Genomic DNA, 23,985 nt, shown 5'->3' on the forward strand with positions numbered 1-23,985 from the left:
TAATAGGTCTCCCAAAAGGAATAGGAAAGAAGCACTTCTTAACATATCGTTTTACTTACTCTTGTGGTCATTTAAACTCAGTTCTTCTTGATTATTTTCAGAAGAGATGGAGAAGATATTATTCCCAAGACAGATTCAGTCACCATCTGACCTTGCTTTTCTCCTAGATCAGAAGCCCTCAAACTCTTCTGGGGCTCCCAGGACCCCTATACATGCCCACATCTTACTGAAGACCCCCAGAGAGCTTCTGTAATATAGCTTATAGCTAATGTATAGCATATCAAAAATTAAGACTGGAAAAAATTTAAAATATAAAAATATACAAGCTCATATTTTATGATCCATCAAGCTATAAATCATGTAGTACGTGGAAAATCCCTCAATATACTCACCATACACTCATAAAAAAGGCAAACCACATCTTATTATTAGGAAAACAATTTCGACTCAGCCCCCTAAATGGGGTCCAGAGACCACACTTTGAGAGCTACTGTTCTCAAAACCTGTTGCACCAATCCCTGTGAGGGCTGCCAAACCCTCAACTATTCTTTGGACCTTTGGACATCGTTTTGAGGGTTTTGTTTTCATTGTTGTTATTTTTTTTTCCCCAAGGCATGTGGAAGTTGCCTGGCCAGGGATCGAACCCATGCCACATCAGTGACCTAGCCACTGCAGTGACAACTCCAGATCCTTAACCCGCTGTGCCACAGGAGAACTCTCCACCTGGAGTTTTAAATCTGGTAATTTATGAGGTTAGAGTCTAGATCATGGACCAATCATCTCAGAGAAAAATTAAATAAGAAATAATTTAAATGACTTAGCAGAATTACCTTTTAAAAAAATTCTCTAAGACTGGAATGCAAATTAGCATTGAAAACATATGTAACATTAACAGGCTAGTCAACATATTATTGGCCAAGATTCTGCCCTCCCTTGTCTGTTTTCTTTCTTTTAATTATTGTTATGCCTACAAATGACATTTTCTTGATATTAAACCTGCCAGAGGTTCTTTGTGAGAGAGACTGAAGAGGAAAAGCTTCAGAATTATACAATGTATGTAGAAATAACCAGATCTAATTTTCTCCTTTAAAGAGAACTTTGGGGAACAGATGGACGGTACAATATCAGCACATTTTTCAAATTTAAGTATTAACAGAGGTTTGGGAATCAATCATGTCAGCTTTTCTTACTTTCTTTCTTTTTAAGTGTTTGAGATAGAGGTCTAGTTAAGCTTTTAAATCCAGCCTCTTTGATCTTTCTCCCTCTCAGCTCACTTGGCTCTCTGTTCTAAGCTGAACCCCAGGATTGATCAGGACTGTTTGGTGGTACCTTCCTGCTCCTCTATCTTAATAATCATACTCCTAATAGAAACAAGTACTTAGTAAGCACTTTGCCAAAGTAATTTGTGCTAAATATTTTTGCATCATTTCATATCTCCCCACAAGCCCAAGAGGTCATTGCCCCCATTTGCCTGAGAGGGCATTACTTGCTAAGGTCACAAGGTAGGTAGGTGGAGGGGTAGGTAAATAATCCCAGATAATCTTATTCTGGTGCTTTTTTCATATGATGCTAAACTGCCTTTTAAAGAAGCTAATGGAAGAGATTAAAGGGCATCCTTAGGTGTCAATTAGAAGTAAATAAATTAAATTTTATTTGTCAAGTGTCTGAAACAGAGAAAAACTATAGTCTTCAAAAAAGCAACCACAAAGGGCCCTTCTTCACAGGCACCAAACTAAATGCAGGTGAACTTTTTATCAGTGCCACCTGACAAGGAAGGGCTTATCTCTGTTCCCTGATTGACTGTTAGTTGGTTTCACTTTCCCCCTCAGTGTTGATTCAGAGCTTCTAATGTTACCCTGTTGAGGTGCCAAATTTACATGCTGGAAAAGAGTTGCTCTGATGGGTGTTCCATTTCCTCAGCAAAGAAAACAAGGAGTTTGTAAAACATGGCCCCGACCCAGGGGTAGGAAAGGATCTACCAGACCTTTATTTACTCTGAAATGGAATCACCTTCTTGCCTGACAATGGTGACTAATTCCAAAGGCCCAACCAGCCTTCTCATAATGATGATTTTGGGGTCAATTACCATTTGGGGGCAGATTAGAATCTGATTTGAAGCTGAAAAATTCCACCCCTTGGCAATAATCCCGTCAACTTTCCAATCCTAAATAGGGCAAGTTTCAGAGAAGAGCATTTCTCATTTTACAGCCTATCTGAATACTATTTGTAATGATTTTGCTTAATCAAAAAATTAGATTGCTGCTCCAATGGCCTCAACATAAAGAGTCAGGCATTCTGGCCTGCTGCCAGAGCTCCGTCTGAGGCTCTTGGAGTTAATAATTTCCACGGCATTTTTAAACAACAAAGGCCATCTTTTACTAATAGCATGACTGATTCTGGCAAAACCTATAAAAACAAGGCCTACTCTGGGGTAGTTTGTATTACAGAGAACTAAGTTTTAATAAATGACACTCACAGTCAAGAAACTGACATTTCTGCTATTCTTTGATATTTGTCTGCAAATTCAGTAGTAAGTGCCAGTTAATGAAAATGAACTGTTGAGAGCACTGCTGAGATTACCCATGGCTGTTAAATGATTTTAGGTGGGATGGCATGGGGATGGAGAGAAGGCAATTCTGCTAAGATGATGTCCTGGGCAAGCCACTGCCCTTTCTCACAGTTGGACATTTATAACTGGTACATTATTTACTCGATCATTTTCCAGAAAGGAATACAAGATTTTGTGCTCCTTGAAATGAATAAATTTTCATAATCTAGGTTGAAAACTTGCACCCTCCAGACTAAATCTGGCTACAGAAGCAATTTATTAGGTCTTCACAGTGTGTATTCGTGTTTGTTTTTCGAGGGTTTTTTGTTTTTTGTTTTTTTGGCCACACCTGTGGCCTGTAGAAGTTCCTGGGCTGGATTCAACCCCCTCTAGAGTTGTAACCTGTGCCATAGGTGCAGCAACGCGAGATCCTCAACCCATGACGCCATGGGAACGTCCAGTTTTGTTTTGTTTTTTAAATCTGATTTGGTTGCCAACATTAAAAACTCAGAAGACTTCACATGAGAATGCAGACAACCAGCTACTCACAGAAACTGGGGTACAGAGCAACTCTGGGCTGGCACTGCTGCACAGCAGCCATGGGAGGGCAGAGCAGTGGCAGCGCCTTTAGAATGGGCATCACTCACACATTCAGCCTGGGCCCTGTTCCCTCGAGAGCCAGGCTCCACACCTCCTGAATTCCACCTAATCGCCAGCCTGCAGGTTAACTCCCTGATGAGAAATATTGCCAGTGGGGAGGTTAGTGGAAGGAATGAGGAAGAAATGCATGCAAAATATCATTTTATAAAGAAAAATAAATCCCACCTTAGTCTCTTGTATGAAATTCCTAAAGTCTCAGAACCAAAAAAAAACCCCATATTTCCTTATTTTTTTCAAAATACTCCTTTTATTAAGTCCACTATGGATTTTACCACATAAAACAATTCTGTGTAGCCTGAAAACATAAGCCATTTTGAAAAGGTGAGGGCAAGAAGCCTAAAATTGTGAGCTTCTCATAGATGAAAGACCTGTTGCCTTATTTTATGTCAACAATAGAATTCTCAGTAAAGACGGTCCATTTCTACAGAAGTTACCAATATATTAGTTTGGAGCCATTACCCCACCACATTCTAGCCCAAATAAATACTTACTAAAATGAACAGCATCTCTTTTTTTTCCTAAAGGGTCATATGGACAACAGAGATGCTTTATCAAAACAAACAAACAAACCAAGGCAGGGAGGGAGGACTTAAAAAAGAAAAGTCTTCATTGATGCAGATCTGTATTTCATTTTAAGCTGTAGGCTGAACCATACAAAGTTCGAGGTCTCTGTGTAATTTGATGCTTTCCAAGAAGGAAACATCACTCTTGATCAAGATGACCATCATTCCCCATCCCTTTCCCTCTTCTAAACATGTTTACATGGCTTTTAAAAAGAAGATGTGACTTGTTACCTAATCAGCCCCTTGCGTACACCCCTAAAAATAAAGAAATTGTCCAGGATTCAGGACCAAAGCAGATTTGAGAACACAGATTAAATTTCCTCTATGCTTCAATGGGGCAAAAAATGAAATAGAAGCATAGACCCAATATATGAGCTCCTAAAAAAACAAGCAGCAGTAACAACAAAACAGAGTCTCAACATTGGTACTGGCTTATCAGCCAAGTAATCTGTTTTGCTACAATGAATATTTCTTTGATGCAGAAATAGCTCATAAGTGATTAGTAAACATAAGTTGGAAGACAGAAGGATGTGGAAGTTATGTTGGGGTATATGTTATTAGAGATGTGTTTTGAAACAATCAGGGGTAAACATTCTTGCAACTTAAAACTTTAACAATATATGAAGATCTCTCCCCACCCCAATTTTTTTAATCCTCTGGAAGCATAAATAGTTATTTAGTGGCTTCAAAATAGCTAAAATCTGCCCTATCTTAATCTCTCTGAAAATCTGAGCATTCAAATAAAGATACTACAAAAAATTCCCCCATCTTAAAAAAGATTGATGCAAAAATCTAAACTCCGATTTTTTTTTTTTTTTTTTTTTGCCTTTTTTTAGGGCCACACCTGCAGCACATGGAGTTTCCCTGGCCAGGGGTCAAATCGGAGCTACAGCCACCAGCCTATACCACAGCCACAGCAATGCAGGATCCAAGCTTCGTCTGCAACCTACACCACAGCTCATAGCAGCACCGGATCCTTAACCCACCAAGCGAGGCCAGGGATCAAACCCGCAACCTCAGGGTTCCTAGTCAGATTCGTTTCTGCTGTGCCACGATGGGAACTCCCCAATCAGATCTTTACTTTTGATAGAAGTGGTCTCCATTAAAAGCAAATGCCATTAAAAACTTATATCTTAACACTCTACTATTATATATATATAATATATATATTATATTTACATAAATAGATAAATAACAAGTACCTACCATATAGCACAGGGAACTATATTCAATATCTTGTAATAACCTATAATGGAAAAGAATCTGAAAACAAATACATATATGAGTAACTGAATTAGTTTGCTGTATATATGAAACTAACTCAACATTGTATACTTCGATAAAAACAAAAACAACCAAAAAACTAACATCTTGGAGAAGGAAGAAGGAGGCACCCCAGGGCTTAGGGCCACAAAGGACTGACTGGCTGAAATGATGGCTTCAAATGACACTGCAGATTTAACTGAGGATCATTATTATTTTTGATAGTCCTCTGGTTACAAAGTTCCTTAAGATTTCAGTGGTTTCTCCCTACCTCTATTTCTCCCTTACGCTCCCTACTTTTTAGGTATGATTTTACAAAAGGTGAGGTTTTTTTCAAGAATGCACATATGGCATTAAGGCTGCAATCATTATACTACAATGTTGTCAGTCTGTTCATAAGTTAACACTCAATATTACAAAGGGTAGTGGCCACAGCTGTCAGTAGTTTGGTGCAATCTCTAGTCAGTAACCTAATAATGTGTTTTTTAAAAGAAGGGCTGGTTACGATTTCATTTTAAATGCTTTCTAACATTGTGCTCTTACTAAAAATGCAATTCTAAAGACTAAGCCAAAACACGCCCCCAAATATTTATGCTATATAACATTAATTACCAACAGAAGAATCCAAAATATACACACTAAAACTATAACCATGTAAAAAAATACAAGCAGGTGGGAGGTAATAAGTAAAAACAAAAACTGTGCTTGAGTAGTGGTGACTTTAAGAATAAAATACCTATTTCTTCCACTAGCTTTTTCAATGTAGTAAGTTTTTTGTTTGTTTGTTTTGCCTGGTGTTAATCATCAATTGGTGAAAGTTTATAAAGAAACATTTTCTTTTTTTCTTTTTTTTTGGAGGGGAGGGGCATGCCCATGGCATGCAGAAGTTCCCAGGCCAGGGACTGAACCCACACCACAGCAATGACAACATGGGATCATTAATTGCTAGGCCACCAGGGAACTCCAAGAAACATTTTTTATCCACAAAGTGGCAGATTAGCAAATGTGGCCCAACACCCCAGCAACACAAGAAAAAGTTTTTCAAGATAAATCTTTTAATATTAGGAGGCTAAGCACAAAAGTAGCAATGAAAAGTTGGCTGAACACTTATGAATATTATTGGACTTACTTTACGAACAACCAACATAAAGATGAGCCACTCCTGTCAAATGCCATGCTAGAAATGAATTGAGGGTCTTCAAGAACTGGGGAATCAGGCTGAGGTCCTGATGACAGGGACCTCTGGTTGGAAGCCATTACTCTAAAACAGGTGCTTTCCTGGCATGTGAAGCAGTAATCGGGTTTTACAGAATGGAACCACCACCCTTGACTTTGCCTCATCTACTGAGGGAAGGTCACCGTTAGGTTCCTGGCTGAAGCCTTGCCTTGGGGAATAAAAGTCCCCACAAACTGCTCACATATCAAAGTTATCAGGTAGCTAGTGGACATGAAAAGCTTTCTAGCAAAGAAAACACAGACATCATCACAAAGTCATTTCTTTCAAAGAAAACATAATAGAGGGAAATGGAAAGGGAACCAATGAGAGTGAAGCCTGATTTAGCAGATACCAGTTTATTCAACATAGTGCATGATCCAAAGCATCTGATATTCCACAGCCAACAAGATTTCCTACTTCTCTATTACAAAATACTGGATACCTTGAATATAGTCAATTCAAGGTTCTTGTTCCTTTTTTCCTACATCTAGAATTAAACAAGTTTCTCCATGTGGCACAGATTTCACATTCACCAAAGGCTTTGGGGAGAGGGGGAAATAGGGCTTATAACTGCCCCCTGAACCAAAGGCACTTAATTTTTAAAAATAAAGCACAGTAGAGTCACCCCACAGACATTCCTGCGAGTTCAGATTGCTGAACTTGAGAGCACATTGCTGGCCCAAGTGGGATGCATCATAACCATGTAAAAGACACTGATTTCCTTGACAAAACAAAGTGCAGTATGAATATAAAGAATCATCACTACCACCACCCTCATCCTTTTCTGAAAATAATATATAAGAGAACAATTATTTACATGATTAGTATCACCCAAGTTTCACACATGAAAAAAATTGCTAAAAAATAATCTGTCATAAATTCTCACTATGAAATCACAATAGAATCTGATATACTCAGAGAATTTGTGAGTGGGGAGAGAGCCTCAGAGACCATGTTGTGCACCCTGTCACTGGACCCATGAGGTCACTGAGGCCCAGGAAGGTCAAGTGTGGGACCCTGGGGTCTAATCCCCTGGGCAGAGCCTGGTAGAACACAGGCCTACTGAAACCTAGCTCAGGGTGCCCTCCACCTCCTCCCTCTTTAAAAGACTCTCAAAAATAAAACATGGCAATGAGCTCCAAAAATACATCACACAATAAAGCGCACATGCTGATGCAGGTCAGCGGCAATTTGGTCTCACAACACAGTTCCTTTGGCCATCGGGCAGGTACGTAGCCCACCTGATGTGGAAATTCTTCCACGAGGTGGGTCAGCATTCTGAAGGAAGCCGCATGCACATTAGACACGACTTCTCGGATTCGGGAAGACTCCTCCTGACTCAGCCTGTGGTGGGCTGGTGGTCAGCTGCACAGCGGAACCCCAGATTTGAAGCCGAGCTGTCCGGCGTGTTCTGGCTTCGAGCAGCACAGCGGTACCTGTAGCAGTAGGACTGTGCAGAGAGAACCAGAAAGGTGAGTGTTCTTAGCCAAAGGCTCTACAGGTCCATGTTGTATCTAAGTCCCAGCTAAGGCGAGTTATGCCTACCTGTAGACAGTGCCTCCCCAACAGACACCCATCTCCTGCACACTTGGCATGTATGTTTGGAAAAGGGCAGCATATTCAGAGCTCATCATATTATCCAACATCCTTTACTTTATAAACATGACTAGACAGATACAAAGATGTTGTGTCAGCATTACTTACAACAGTTACAAACAATGTAATGACCTACTGTTCCATGAGTTATGGTACATCCATGTGTTAGACCACTAGTAAGCAGCCATTACAAGACAGGTTTTAATAATACTGAATCACATATGAATTTCTCAGGATACAAAGTTAAATGAAAAAGAATACCAAACTGTATATACAGTATGATCTCAAGCTAGATAATCACATAGGCCAAAGAAGAAAAGACTGGAAGATTCAAAATGCATCACAATCCAAACTGTATTTATCCCTGAGAGTTTCAAATTTCCTACAGAAAGTACTATTTTTATAATCTGAAAAGTTATTTTTACATTTAGAATAGCATTTGACATGAAATCACATAATAAAGCTAAATGGCAATTGAGAAAACATTAATTAAGAACACTAAGATATTATTTAATATCCTGCAGCTTGGCAAAAATTAAACAGCAAACCCAGGAAGGCTATGGAAAACATTTTTTCTTAACATATTGCTCTTGGAGTTTAAACAGTAACAAATCATAAAGCTATGTATTTTTGTGGGGAGGGATTTATTTTTGTTTAATAAGAGCAGAGTACAATACAGACATCAAGCACACCAGGCATGGTGCTAGGTACCTTCATCACTTATTTGATTTGATCATAACGCCCACAGGAATTAAGCAAGTTAGCCTGATGAGAGCTGTTAAAAGCAGCAGAATTTGAATACAGATCTATGGTGTGCTTGCCTCCCTAGCAAGAGTCTATATTCCTAGCTGGAAAGGTTTTATATCTCATGCTTCTTTTCCACCCTTGATAGATTCTCCTCCATGTGCACACATACTTGTACAAATAAGAAAGCCTAACATGTCCCTGGCCACTCCCCTCAACCCCCCCCCGCACAGATATTCAGTGAAGAACCACAGATTCCTTGATTCAAACACTTCGAAAGCTTCCATATTCCAAAAATAAACATGCATGGAACCCTTATGTCCTCAGATTATTCTTTGGGCCAAAATAACAGAGAATGATAAATAAACTAGTTACCCTGTATACCAAGAGCATCAACTCCGAGTTAGCCCTGTGAAACTGAAGTTCCTGCCGGCTAAAGAAAATGCACAAAGAACCATGTTGAGTAACTTTGGGACTCATGAAGGAGAGATAATTTGTGGAAAGGAAATAGCTCAGCATGAAACAGGTTTTTTTCCCCCTTAATTCTTATTATTCTTCTTTCTCTCACAAAAGTTGAATGTTTCTAATCTTCATAAAAATTATCTCTAAAGCTGAAAATGAAATTCTCCAGAATACTTCCACCATGGGGGGAAAAAAAAAAGACACAGTGCTTTGTCTTCTACAGATAGTCAAACAATAGCAACCAATTTTCTCGTTTTCTCTGTGGCCAGTGAGGAATGTAACATATTGCCAATAATCAGGCAGGCAGAGGGAAAATGAATACAAAATATGCCTAAAATAATGAAAAAAAGTGATGGCATCTGCTACAACCTGTGATTGGCAGGCAATGGAAGCTCTAAAATGATTAGAGGTGACAATGCAGGAAGATGCAGCAGAAGCTTTGTTCCATGTAGCTACTCCCTACATTCTTCTTCCATGACTATACCACACATGACGAAAAACAATCAAGTGTTTCCTGATTGCCTTCTGTGTACACTGTCCCACTGGAGATCACAGGCTGGTTGAGGAAGCAGTGATTACACATCAAGCAGCTGCAAAACAAGCTGGAGGTAAAAGATTCTGAGGTTAATTACTAATTCAGGGGAATAAATGGTCCCTTGAAGAATGTCAAAGTTTTTAGGAAAGACTTTTGGAAGGTAGAACTTGACCAGAGCAGGATTTACATAATTATGGCAGTGGTTTTCTTTTTTTAATTAATTTATATATTTACATATATTGTTTTAGGGCTGCACCTGTGGCATATGGAAGATCCCAGGCTAGGAGTCAAATCAGAGCTACAGCTGCTGGCCTATGCCACAGCAACGCCAGATCTGAGCTGCATCTGTGACCTACAACCACAGCTTGTGGCAACGCTGGATCCTTAACCCCACTGAGTGAGGCCAGGGATCAAACCAATACCCTCATGGGTACTAGTCAGGTTTGTAACCCACTAAGGCACAACAGGAACTCCAGCAGTGGTTTTCTGATTTCAGCAGACAGAAATATATAGCCTGGAGAGCTTGTATAAATACCTATTTCTAGGCCACAAACCCAGAGATCCCAATTCAGTAAGTCTGGTGTAGAGTCCAAGAATCCGCATTGCTTTTCCAGCTTGAAGGTGCTGCTAATGCACCCACAGGCCACAAATTGAGTAGCACTGATTTATAGGACTTAGAAAGGAGGAAAAAAGGTATATTAAATCAAGAAAAAATGACATCAGAGGCAAGAAAACGGAAAAATGCAGCCAATTAAGAGGATAGCAAGGCCACAGCCTGACAGCATCAGAACACAGCTTATTTATACACTAAATATCTGAGAACTTACAACATGCTAGATGCTATTCTGGGTATAAGAGATGCAATGCAGAACAAGACAATGTATCTGTTACTGGGAAGATTATATTCAACAGGGAGCAATTAGTCGGACAATAAATAAAACCTATACATTCAAGACTAATTCCAGCAATAGTCAGCCTGGAATAAAGTTAAATAGAGAGAGAGGACTAGTGACTAGGTGCTAAATAGATAAGGTGGCCTGCCTCTCTCAGGAGGGGCGTGTGAGCTAAGCTGCCCAAAGATTAGAAGAATGAGAATTCCAGGCAAAACCAATCACTGGGACATTGGATATATGATAAAAAGCAGGAAACATGGGTGGATAAATTGTATGGAGTCATATTAAAGGAAGTCTTCCAGGAAGAAAGAGGAGGTTCGGCTTGACACAAATGAAAACTGTGACAAACACTTTGCTAATTTACTCACCCGAAATGGCAAAATCCAACTATTCAACAAAGCCTTTCTGAATCTGCTCCCTCATTGATAAAATAGGGCTAATAACGGAATAATGTCAAAATACTTCATCTTAGCTTTACACTAAAAAGTAAAGCACTAGACACATGGAGGTATTATAACTGTTACTTTATAATGGACACAACACTCTTAATTAAAGAAACTAACTCTGCCTGTCTTATCCAGCCTCTTTGGCTTAACGTGCTTTCTCCCTATAACAAAAGCATTAGCCAGCTTCTCCACAGGTCCTAGAGATCTTGTGTCAGAAAGACAACACTTTTTCAGCATCTGAAATGGTTATGCGTTTGCTACATAAATAGGAAAATTATTTGCTATATAAATGGGAAAGCTGAGTGGGTACCTCTGGTGACAAGACAGAGGACAGAGTGAGCTGTTTGTTGGATGGCAAAGTTCTATATGCAACTTATGTCTCATATAACAAACTACTTAAAAATTAGGTGTTCATATGTCACAAAATGCAGGCTGTAGCAATTCTGATGAATCATGCCTGCCTGGGACACTGTGTTCAGAAAAAAAGATCTATGATGTACAAAAGATTTTTACCATGACCAAGAAGACACTGGTGCATAAAGCATAATTCCATTTTTGGAAGAAAAAATAAAAATGCACCAAAAAGTTTGGTAGAATACTATTAATAGTTTTCTTCAGAAAGCAGGGTGAATGATGTTTATTTTCATTTTATGTTTATTATTTATTTTCTAATTTTATGCAATGAAAATGTTTTGTTTGCATAACAAAAAAAAAGCTTAAAACCAATGACAACTAAAACAGCTAGTCCTTTATTGGATCACAGCAGTACCTAAAATCTTCCACTAACCTAAAGGATGAAGGTTAAACCTTAAAAAGCAAATCTTACCACAAGTTACTATTGAGAGGTCAGGAACATCATATGAGACAACAGTCAATTCACATCATCATTCCACTTCAAAAAGTACTCATTCACTCAACAAACATTTATTAATAAGTAGTTCATTTTAAATTCCAGTAAAGGACAACTAATGAAAAACATAATTAAAGAGGGAAATGGCCTGATTTTAAATGTCCTCATTGCTCTTTCTTTTTTTCCAAATCTACTTTTAGCATCAAAAATGGTTATTAATGATGTTAGGTCTTTGAGTGGTTGAAATATGGGTCATTTTATTAATTAAGAACAGAAGTAGTGGTGAGGACCTGTTATAGCCCAATTTCATCAAAATGGCTAATAACTAAGTGAAATTGATTTCAAGAGCTGCACTAAGAATGTGATGCTGGATTGAGAAACAATCCATTTAAGATAATGACTCTCTCCAAGGCTCTGAAGTCAAGGGGGACAGCAATATGGCTTTTATGAGAAGAATTTTAGGGAAAAAAGGAGTTTAAAGGTAACTATAGCTCATTATGAACAAAATCACTATAGAAAAATCACACAGAACCCAGGTCTCTCAGTTTCCCATCCATTACTCTTGCCACTGAACTCGATCAATTCCTTTTGCTAGTAATCTTGTTGTAAAATGGTAGGGGTCAGGGAAAAGGGGAGTGAGGATTTCCTCAATGTTGTAGATTGAGCCAAAGACATCACAGGGATTAATCTAACAAAATTCAAGAATGACTAATTTTTCTTGAGTATTTACTATGTGGACTTCACTAAGAACTTCATGTGTATTAATCCTCCCAATAATCCTGAGGTAGATATTATTAGTATGTGTATCATATACACAAGGAAAAAACAGGCACAGCTATAGTAACAGCGTGCCTAAAGTCACAAATATAAGTGTCAATCCAGGATTACAGCCTTTTCAATCCCATTCCAGAATCTATGCTCTTAACTTACACCATGTGGACTGATAGTTTTTCTTTCTGTGTCCTCTTCTCCTTACTGAAGCCATGCTTTGGGTGGATTTTTGAAAAGTTAGAAATAATCATCAGAGGTTACTTTCGTCATGCAAATTGGCCCTGGCCCATGATCAAAAGTAACCTTGTAAACAAGGTGATTTTTTTTCAAAATGAATTATATCATTCTTTTTTTCTTTTTATTGATTTTCTTTCTTTTGCTGATTTTCATCTGTGCCATGAGAATCATTTCTAGGATTTAGTTAGCAGTTCATTAGCAGTTCATTAGTTCTCTAATCAAAAGGGAAGATGGGGGGAAAATAGCCTTATTAAAATAAAGATGATGGTTAAAATTGATGATGTTAGTAGCAGCTAACTTTTACTGAGTCTTTACCACAAGCCCTGTACCAAGTGCTTATATATTTTGGCCCATTTAGTCCTCATAAGAACCTTACAGTAGGTACAAGTATGATGAACATTTTACAAATGTGAAAACTGAGGCTTAGAAAGGTTAAGTAATTTGCCTGAGACTACAGGCAAAGGCTGGCAAAAAGCAGTAATAGAAGTTCAACCTAGATCTAATTCCAGAGTCCAGATCTTAATATATTTAGTTAACGCTGTCACTCTAAATCAAGTGGAAAGAACAAGCACTCCAAAAGTAATTCACAACCAACACTGTGCCATTTTCTTGACTTCACCAAAATAACCAGACTGAGGTTAAAGACCTACATCCTCTACAGTTAACTTGACCAAAATCCAAGAGCTTCCATTTCTCTCTGGAAAATCCTGTGGGTCCCACTCAGTTTTGTCATTGCTATTCTCTCTACTGGAGTACTCTCTCCCTCATGCTGAGACTGACAAAATTAAAACTTGTCCTTGGAGTTCCCGTCATGGCACAGCAGAAACGAATCTGACCAGGAACCATGAGGTTGCAGGTTCGATCTCTGGCCTTGCTCAGTTGGGTAAGGATCTGGTGTTGCCGTGAGCTGTGGTGTAAGTTGCAGACATGGCTCGGATCTCACGTTGCTGTGGCTGTGGTGTAGGCCTGCAGCTGTAGCTCCAATTTGACCCCTAGCCTGGGAACTTTGATATGCCGTGGCTACGGCCATAAAAAGCCAAAAAATACAAAACAAAAAAACCTTATCCTTCAGAAAAGTTAAAGATATATAATATAAACTCTAAATTGACCCCCAAAATTTTAAAACAAAGAATTATAGCTAATAAGCCAAAGAAGAGAAAACGAAGTGATTAAATACTTAATCCAAAAAAAGTTAAAAAAAAAAAAAAAAAGGAAAAGAACAGATGAGACATAGAGAAAAACAAATATTTAGATGGGGTCAACTGGAGCTGTAGCTACCAGCCTACACCACAGCCATAGCAACAAGGGATCTGAGCCGCATCTGCAACCTACACCATGGCTCATGGCAACGCCAGATCCTTATCCGCTGAGCAAGGCCAGAGATCGAACCAGCAACCTCGTGGTTCCTGGTCAGATTCGTTTCTGCTGTGCCATGATGGGAACTCTTTAAAAAATTTTGTTTTGATTGTGCCTTTAGCATGAGGAAGTTGCCAGGGCTAGAAACCAAACCCTTACCATAGCAGTGACTTAAGCCACAGCAGGGAAAATGCCAAATCCTTAAATGCTGAGCCACCAGGTAATTCTAAGATGACAAATTTAAACCCAACCGTATTAACAATCACATTAAATGTAAATAGTCTAAATAGAAAATGAAAAGGCAGAGATTATGTCAATAAATTCAATAATGCAGATGAAATGGACAAATTCCTTAAAGGACACTAACTCCCAGAGCCTAATCAAGAAGAAACAGATAATCTGCCTAACCCTGTAGCTATTAACTAAATTAAATTTATGGTTACAACTCTAGGCCTAAATGGTTACCCTGGGAGAATTTTATCAAACATTTAAGGAAGAAATAATGCTAATTCTACATTAACTCTTCCAAGAAACTCAAGATGAGGGGATATTTCCCAATTTAATCTATAAAGCTACCAAAACACTGATACCAAAACCAGACAAGAAAACAACAGACCAATACCTACCATAAGCATAAATTTTACCAAATTTTATCCAAAATATATATAACAGATAATACATCATAACTAAGGGATGTACTAGGAAACCAAGGATGGTTAAACATTTGAAAAATGAAAATCAATGGCTATAATTCACTGTATTAATAGACTTAAAAAGAAAAACCATTTAAACATTTTAAAAGCTGTAGAAAAAGCACCAGGCAAAATCCACATCCATTTCTGATAAAAATCCTCAGAAATCTAGGAACGGAGGGAAACTTGCTCAAGCTTATAAAAGGCATCTTTGAAAACACTATAGCTAACATCATAGCTAGTTTTGAAAAACTGAATGTTTTTCCCCTATAATTAAAAATTAGAGGAGTTCTCGTCATGGCTCAGTGGTTAACCAATCCAACTAGGAACCATGAAGTTGTGGGTTTGAGGATCTGGCATTGCCATGAGCTGTGGTGTAGGTCACAGACGCGGCTCGGATCTGGCATTGCTGTGTCTCTAGTGTAGGCTGGCAGCTACACCTCCGATTAGACCCCTAGTCTGGGAACTTCCATATGCCATGGGAGCAGCCCTAGAAAGGCAAAAAGGCCAAAAAAAAAAAAAAATTAGGTAAGAATATCTGTTCTTACCACTTCCATTCAACTCTATACTGAGTCTAGCCAATGAAATATACCAAGGAAAAATAATGAAAGACATCTCGATTAAAAAGGAAGTAAAACTGTCTATATTCATAGATGGTATAACAATCATGAAGAAAATACAATAGAATCTACAAAAACATTACTAATGTAGGTGAGTTTAACACGGTTGTATGACACAAGATAAACATACAAAAAAAACTGTATCATGTAAATGTATTTATTAAAAAATATGTTAGAGTAAATGAACTACATTTCAACTTAAAAAAAGAAAAAAAACATTAGGTTAAAAGATGTTATCAAGGAGTAAATAAAGAAGCTTATGAAAATTTAAAACAGATTTAAAATAAGCAAGAAAAATGAAATGTTAAAGTACACACATTCATATGCATGGCACTGGAATATTTAAATATTCATGATTAAAATGTTTTTTTATAAGCTTCATTTTTGCCACTTATTTTTGAAGAAAAAATATTCTGGTCCTCAATTGTTACAGAGTAAATGGATTCCCAATTAAGAAAAGTGCCATATGTCAGAGACATAAACTGGTGGCAATTAGGGTTTTGAAATATTGTTGTGCAAAAAGAGATTCACCTGTTTTTCATGGAAGTCTGGCTCCCTAGCAAGACAATTTATACAAACTTGCAGTAACATCTTGAATTAGAGAAAAATTCTAGGAGAAGACACAGATGGGTAAATGAACATTTAAAAGTACTGGATGACCTAGGGCAGTGCTTTTAATTTAAAATTAAAATTAGAATTTTAAAGATAAATTTGTTCACATCTTGTTATAAAAGTATAAAGCATAAAATGAATTCAACTCTGACCTTCACCTAAACAACTATATTAAAAATTCTAAGAAATGCAGAAGACACACACACCTACAAATTTACACATATACATAATTTAAAAAGATTCTTTTTAGGCCAGTGGTTCCCAAACTATGATGTATATTATGATCACCTTGAGAGCTTTACAATCCTGATCACTTTCCAGAAAAATCAAATCAGAATGATGTGCATGAGGAAAGAGGCATCAGTATATTTTACAGATCCCAGATGATCCTAATGTGCAATAAAATTTGAGAACCACTGTTTTAAGACAAAGTTTGACAGTGCCCCCATCATCAAATTAATAACTTAATTTGGAGCCATTATGAGTTAAGTCTCTAACTGTCGAGACTGACTGAATTACCATGGTAAGGTTCTTGTAATAACAATGTGAAAAATGCCATCTTTGCATAGGGATAGTAAAATGAAAATGAAGTGCTTGGGACACTAAAAATATGTGATTTAAAGCAAAAAAAGGAAGAGAGGTAGTCTTTGATTTCCAAACTCCTTAAAAAGGTTACTCGGGAGTTCCCCTCTTGGCTCAGTGGTGAACGAATCCGACTAGGAACCATGAGGTTGCGGGTTCAATCCCTGGCCTTGCTCAGTGGGTTAAGGATCCAGCGTTGCCGTGAGCTATGGTGTAGGATTTAGACATGGCTCGGATCCCATGTTTCTATGGCTCTGGTGTAGGCCAGCGGCTACAGCTCCAATTCAAACCCTAGCCTGGGAACATCCATGTGCCACGGGAGCGGCCCTAGAAAAGGCAAAAAGACAAAAAAAAAAAAAAAAAAAAAAAGGTTACTCACGAAACACTGAGTTACTTCACTAACCAAGAATAGTCAGTTCTGACAATGAAATTATAGCCCAAAGAGCAGGATCATTCTCTGAGACTGATGCTTATTTCATAAAGTGCACACTATATACCTAGAACACTTGGGATACTGCCATTCCAGTATCCCATAACCTCCCCTCCATCTATAACTCTCACCTTAATTCCAATAGAGAATCCAGAAATTTACAGGAATCTCAAATAAATTAAAGGTGAGCTTCCAGAATCACATGCTGGAAAAGGCACACAGCCAACCCAGGTTCATGGGACAATAAAGGTCCTCTCAAAAGGTCAAGATACAACAGATGGATATGGTTGACAATAGGTCACTTACAACCTCTGGTTCTGATGCCAATTTCCTCATGCCTGTGCCCAAACTTTTTTCTGACTTCGATGGGGATAGATGTGTATTAGCAGAAGTGGATGGGACATTAGGGGGCTAATGTTCACAATGGATCCCTGAACTTGCTGTTAGAACACCAAAGTAAAGTTTTGTGACTTGACTTACCTTATGGCACATATAGGATCCCCCTTTCTTCACCCGGTCTTTCCCAGAAGGGGGGCCTCTCTGTGGATGAAAAGAAAAGAACCTATTAGTCTAGGGAGCATGGCTGCCCCTCCTACAAGCAGGTGTATTTTAGTCCAGCCAGCTCTCTTATGGTTGCCTAAAGCTTCCATGTGTATTTCTGCCCCCAGTTCTTGCACTTGCACCTGAGCACCCTCCCAAATGCCTGCCTTTAGAAATCTACTACACCTGAGGTCCAGCTCGAGTTCCCATCCTTTGGTGAAATCTTTGTAACATCTTAAGCAATCCAACCCCCTATAGTGTTTCTCAACTGGATGACTAAGAAGCTGCCTGGCAGCATCTCTTATATCACCTTCTCATGCTGATAGGCAAGTTTATCCTGCATTGTAACTGGCCTGCTCAACTAGACTGCCAAGCCTCTTTGAATTTTTTTCTTTTAAGGTCACATCTGTGGCACATGGAATTTTCAGAGCCAGGGATCAAGTTGGAGCTGCAGTTGCTGGCCTCCACCATTGACACAGCAACACTGAATCTAAGCCACATTCACAATCTATGCCTCAGTAGGCTTGCAGCAACACCAGATCCTTAACCCACTAAGCTAGGCCAGGGATTGAACCTACTTCCTCATGGCTGCTATGTCAGTTTCTTAACCCACTGAGTCAGAACAGGTACTACTGAATTATGTTTTTAAAATTCTATTGTGCAACACCTAATAAACCCTTTGCTGACAAAATAAATGGATGTGTTTTTTAATCTTTTTTTAAAAAAATTACGTCAGGCCTACTGAGGTATAATTTATAAACAATTATACTACTGTTTTATACTAATAAAACTTCTTTTTTTTTTTGTTTTTTGTTTTTTAGGGCCACACTGGTGGCATATGGAGGTTCCCAGGCTAGGCGTCTAATCAGAGCTACAGCTGCTGGCCTACACCACAGCCACAGCAATGCCAGATTCGAGCCATGTCTCCGACCTACATCACAGCTCACGGCAATGTCAGAACCTTAATCCACTGAGCATGGCCAGGGATTGAACCTGCAACCTCATGGTTCCTAGTCAGATTTGTTTCCTCTGCGCCATGACAGGAACTCCACTATTAAAACTTTTATACTATTAAAACTTTTAAATCCATACTTCTGATGAGTTCTGACAAATATACAGTCATATAACCACCACCACAATCAAGATCTAGAACATAGTTTATCTTTTTCAAAAAGACTGATATAGCGCTTACTATGAACCAAGCACGGATCAAAGTACTTTGCAAATACTAACTCATGTGATTTCTATAATAACTTCGAGGGTAAGCAAGGGGCAGAACGAGGGTTCACACCTAGCCTGGCTCCAGGGTCCATTGCACCTCCAGTTTAGAGATTAAAAGTATAAGAAATTGAGCGGTGCCTAAAAAGAGACAAAAGGAACAATGGCTCCCACTACAATGAGAACTGGAGCCAGAAAAAGCCAGCCAAGAGATGAGACTATTTCTTCCAGGGAGGGCTCTGGATAAAATTACAATGAAGATGAAAACAATCTTCTTGCCAGGCTAAGAGCCTCAGGATCAGATAAGCCATGCAAAGAGTATCTGAGAGTCACCAATAAACTCCTATTAACCAGAATTACATCTGGGCAGTCTGAGGGGAATAAGAACTTTTTGCTTTTCCTCTGTTACTCAAAAAGTCAACTAATCATACAGCTTCCTGCTCTTTAGTGAAAATAAGAGAAGGTTGAACAACGTTTCTTATCTTTTCTTTTTCCTTGTCAGAGGACCAGACATAAGAAGCAGAGGTTAAAAGAACCATGTTTTCTCCAAGTATGGCTAACACATTGACTTACAAATGTCAACTTGTGGGCAGAAGCTCATGTTTTCTTCTAAGCATTTCCAGGTACTTAAAGACTGTCACAGACCAAGCTACTGGCTATTCTTCATTCCATTGCAAGGCTACAATATTTCCATGGTCTTAACTGCTTAAAATTATATCTGTAAACTTTTATTGATTACAAATAGGCAAACTATAAATGAGAAGTGCTACATGTGGAAATGATAACTGCATAAGCGTTCCACCCAGGAATACCTGAAGTCTGAGAGACATTACGATAGAATCTGCTGGGTGAGTTTATTATTCTATAAAAGTGGTATAATCACTAAGAATTCACTGATGCAGAAATGAAAGCATTTATAAGTGTGCAGCTATGCCATATAATGGCCACTCTCTCCTACATTACATTTCTTGATTGGGAACTCTTGCATTTCACCGCTTCAGGTGGTTCTCTGCATGCTGGGTTACAATGTATCAAATGACAGTTTAAATTCTGATTAAAGTCTCTCACAGTGTCTGCTATCATGCAAGATTAAATTCTATTGTCGAGTTAGGTCCAAGAACAAGGAGTTGATTTGCGAAGAGGAAGGGATGAGAACAAAATAATTCCCTTTCATCACCATCTCCAAGAACGAAGTCTGCAACCAATAAAAATGACACTCATCAAAGTGACATGAGCACTGGGAATTCCCATTGTGGTTCAGCAGAAACTAATCCAACTAGTATCCAGAAGGATGCAGGTTCAATCCCTGGCCTCGCTCAGTGGGTCAGGGTTGCTGTGGCTGTGGTGTAGGCTGGCAGCTGTAGCTCCAGTTCTACTCCTAGCCCAGGGAAAAAGTGACACGAGCACTAACAAGCGTCATCCTGGGCTGATACAACCAATAAATAGAACTTAGAATTATTTTTGCAGACAAACAACATGATGTAGGATTTTCTACATCTGTTTGAAATGCTTATCATTTTGCAAAAACAAAAACAGAATCAAAACAAAAACACAACAGAAAAATTACTATGAGTGTGTAGTAGGCTGAACAGTGTCACCTCCATGTTCACTCAGAGCCTAACAATGTGACCTTATATGGAAATCAGAACTTTGCAGATTTGTAATTTTTGTAATTAGGTAAGATGAGGTCTTACGGGATTGTGGTGAGCCCTAAACCCAATGACTGGTGTCCTTATAACAGGAGGCAAGGACACAGAGAAGGCCATGTAAAGACGGAGGCAGAGATTAGTGTGATGTCGCTACAGCCAAGGATGCCACAGATCTGGGGATCTGCCAGAAGCTCAGAAGTGGCAAAGAAGGATTGTCCCTTAGAGACTCTGAAAGGAGTATGGCCCTGCCAGGACCCTGAGCTCAGAGTTCCAGCCTCCAAAACTGTGAAAGAATAAATTTCAGTTGTTTCAAACCACCAAATTTGTTATGGCAGCCCTAGGAAATTAACACAAGGGGGAAATGTCCCCATTTCTATTTGTTAAAGAAAGGATCAATAAAACAAAATGAATCTCGTCTCTACTGATCACGTGTGTTACTACAGGTTAAAACAACTTAAGAAGCTACCAAGTGTCATATCTGAATACCTCCTCTTTCTGCCTATATATCTGGCAAGAAGAGAGGCTTCGGGGCCCCATCACTTTGACCGCTAGTACACACTGAATACAAACACTGCTCAGCAACGGACAAGAACCCATGAGAATGTTGCTTCCAGCTGCTCCACTCCCAGATACCAAAATACAAACAGGTCTTCAATGCTTGAATGATTACAAGGATGGAGGACGGTGGGGAGCAGGAGCAAGTTTCTAAGTGTTAGCACCAATAGCCTCAAAAAACCAAGGTGCAGCTAAAGTTCCCAGGATAAGAGCTAAAAGAGCAATCGTCTGAGTGTTACTGTAGGGGAATAGATCCTCATCTAAAATACTGAGGGAGGTATCAAAGTCTTCAGTGAATAAACAAATCCACAGTAGACACCACAGAACCACTCGGCAGCAAGACTGGCTTGTTGAATGAGCAGTGAGGCTGCAGGAAGAGGCGTGACCAACCTGCTCAGGGTGGCCAGGTTCTATTTCATGGGAGCATCAATGACATCCTACGCAGTCAAGAGATACACTTTCCTTTCTGCCTGTGTCATCCACAACACAATGACAAGAACAGCAAGAGGAAATAGAGCATTTGACAAATTTTCATCCGTCAGCAAAGAGACAAGATGCACTACTTTTAAACATGTGTGATGCAATCAATAGTGTGGAATACCAAGCAGCCATTAAAAGTAAGTCATGTTTAAAAAAAAAAAAAATGAGGCCTTTCTGTACACTATATTATACTGTCATTTTTGTTTAGAAAATAACATAGAATCAAGCACATATTCTGATTTTTTTTTATAACTTGTGTCCCAGTGGGGAGTTGGTTACCTGGAGCAAGCTTCTGGCCCTGGCACACAAGAGGTTGCCTTGCTCCACAGGCCACTCTCCCAGGTCAGGCATGCACTTGTCCATATGTGCTCTTTTTCATTCACTTCAATGTATGGTTTGACCTATGGATTATTTAGAAATGTGCATCTGCAGCCTACACTACAGTTCAGGCCAATGCCAGGTCCATAAGCCACTGAGCGGTGTTCTCATAGATACTAGTTGGGTTTGTTACTGCTGAGCGACAGCAGGATCTCCCTGGTGACAAATTTTTTGGTTTTCCTTCATTTGAAAATGTCTCAATTTACTTTTATTCCTAAAAAGCTAGGAAAAAGATTCTGGGTTTGCAGTTCTTCTCTTTCAACACTTAAGAAGTATCATGCCCACAGGGAACATAAGGGCTAAGTATCATGCCATTTCTTCTGCCCTTTATTAGGGCCTCTGATGAGAAACCCACTGTCATTCACACTGGGTTTTTTCCCTATAGATAAGGTATCATTTTTCTCTAGTTGCTTTCAAATTTTTTCTTGCTCCAGGTAACCAACTCCCCACTGGGACACAAGTCTTTGGTTTCTGGGAGTTTAATTATGATATGTCTTGGTACGGATTTCTTTGGGCTGATCCTCTTTAAGGTTTACTTACCCTCTTGACTATAGATTTAAGTTTCCTCCAAAATTTGGGAAGTTTTCAGCCATCATTTCTTTTGAGTACTCTTTCAGCCCTAAGTTCTTTCCCCTTTCCTCTAGGGCTCTCATGACAAATGTTAGATAATCTTTTTTAGAGTCACAAAGGTCCCTGAGGCATCATTCATTCGTTATCCTCTTTTCTGTCATTCAGGTTGAATAGTTTTTGTTCTCATTTCCAGTTCACTCATGTTTTTTCCCCCTCTGTCCCATCCACTCTGCTGCTGAACCCATTCATGAAGCTTTAATTCTGTTTATTTTTCAATTCTAAAATTTGCCTTTAGTTCTTATTTATGTTCTCTATTTCTTTTCCAAAGCTTTCTTTTTTCATTCATTTCAAGCATGTTCATAATTGCTCACTTAAGTATTTTTTATCATAGCTGCTTTAAAATCTTTGGCAGATAATTCTAACATCTCTGTTTTCTGTGTTAGAATCTACTGCCTCTTTTATCATTCAATTTGATGTATCCTGGTTCTCGGTATGATATGTCATTATTCAATTAAAACCACAATAATTTTTTTTTTTATGGTAAAGGCTGGATCTTAATTGAGCATCAGCAGGTTTTCTTTGACACCATACTGGCAGGGGAGTCAGGGAGCCAACACATTATTGCCAGAGAGGAGCCGAAGTCTAGGTTCTCCACTCAGCCTCCACTGACTGAGGGAGGAGGGACTCCCTCATTACCTAGTGCTGAAGGAGTGAGAGCTTCAGCTCCCCACATGGTCTCCACTTACATCATGGTGAGAGGTATCCTATTACTGCAAGCAATGATGAAAGGCCTGGGGCCCTACCTGGCCTTCTCTTCTACCTTGGCAGGGGTATTATGGCAACTCCATACAGGATACAGATATAGGCTCCCCTCTTGGCCTCTGCAGGCATGGGAGAACAGTTTTTTCTGAGGTGCTTAGATGGAGTAGCGTGGTTTTACTAAAAGTTTTCTGGATTGCCAGACTGTCTATTTCCTACTTGCTCCATTGGTTGGAGAAAGCAGGCTTTTCCTGGAAGTTTTTTGGTTTACATCCCTTAGCATTTGTAGGTTGGTGACTTCTTCAGCTTCAAGTCTGGAATATACAGGGCAAAAACGAAATCCAAGGAACTCACCACTGTGTCCTTCTTAGGGTCCTAAGGTCTGCGGCTACCCTGCCTTCTTTTCACCTGTCAGGTACTTATGATGTTCCTTTTATAAGCAGTGTCCAGAGTTTTAACTGTATTTGGTGGGAAGAACAGGGAAATGTACATCTACCCCATTTTCCTAGAACCAGAGGTCAGACTTCCTTAACATTCATTTTTAAAGGATAGTTTTGCTAGATATAGATTTCTTAGTTGATAGATGGTTTTTACCAGCTCTATGAATTTATCACTGTACCATCTTCTGACTTCCATTGTTTCTGATGAGAAAGTACCCATTCATCACACCATTGTTGCCCTGTATATGATAAGGTGATTTTCTCATGCTGTTTTCAAGATTTTCTCTTTGTCTTTCAACACACTGACTATAACATGGCTA

General features: G+C 39.0%; 2 protein-coding genes and 1 long non-coding RNA gene across 10 annotated transcripts in view; 1 reads left to right on the top strand and 2 right to left on the bottom strand.

The window, feature by feature from the left end:
- Positions 1–5,034, bottom strand: part of LOC106505658 (uncharacterized) — a 1,202,834-nt gene extending 1,197,800 nt beyond the window's left edge. For all 4 annotated transcript variants that reach the window (XR_014823632.1, XR_014823629.1, XR_014823624.1 and 1 more), the window contains exon 1: positions 4,978–5,034. This is a non-coding gene — a long non-coding RNA (uncharacterized LOC106505658). The remainder of the gene's footprint in view (positions 1–4,977) is intronic.
- LOC100514009 (histone-lysine N-methyltransferase SETMAR) overlaps positions 1–23,985 on the top strand; it is a 73,615-nt gene that overhangs the window by 23,953 nt on the left and 25,677 nt on the right. Inside the window, exon 3 of one of the 2 annotated variants that reach the window (XM_084986792.1) lies at positions 19,337–21,682. The exons of the other annotated variant lie outside the window; for it this stretch is intronic. Within the exon in view, the coding sequence (XP_084842918.1) occupies positions 19,337–19,402 (66 nt within the window). The 3' untranslated portion in view covers positions 19,403–21,682. Of the gene's footprint in view, positions 1–19,336; positions 21,683–23,985 lie in introns of those variants that run through there. 2 annotated transcript variants of the gene reach the window in all.
- SUMF1 (sulfatase modifying factor 1) overlaps positions 6,591–23,985 on the bottom strand; it is a 90,563-nt gene continuing 73,168 nt past the window's right edge. For all 4 annotated transcript variants that reach the window (XR_014822359.1, XM_084986794.1, XM_013981911.3 and 1 more), the window contains 2 exon segments: positions 17,557–17,616; positions 6,591–7,700 (listed from right to left, as the gene is read on the bottom strand). Coding sequence is in view for 3 of the 4 variants with exons in the window: in XM_084986794.1 (XP_084842920.1) it covers positions 7,590–7,700; positions 17,557–17,616 (171 nt within the window). In the remaining variant the exon portion in view is untranslated.

This window comes from Sus scrofa, chromosome 13 (genome assembly GCF_054392235.1).
Source record: "Sus scrofa isolate SSC_HxYL_T2T_F1_AM1 chromosome 13, Sscrofa_HxYL_maternal_Yorkshire_Landrace_v2.0, whole genome shotgun sequence".
In the NCBI taxonomy this organism is placed as follows: domain Eukaryota; kingdom Metazoa; phylum Chordata; class Mammalia; order Artiodactyla; family Suidae; genus Sus; species Sus scrofa.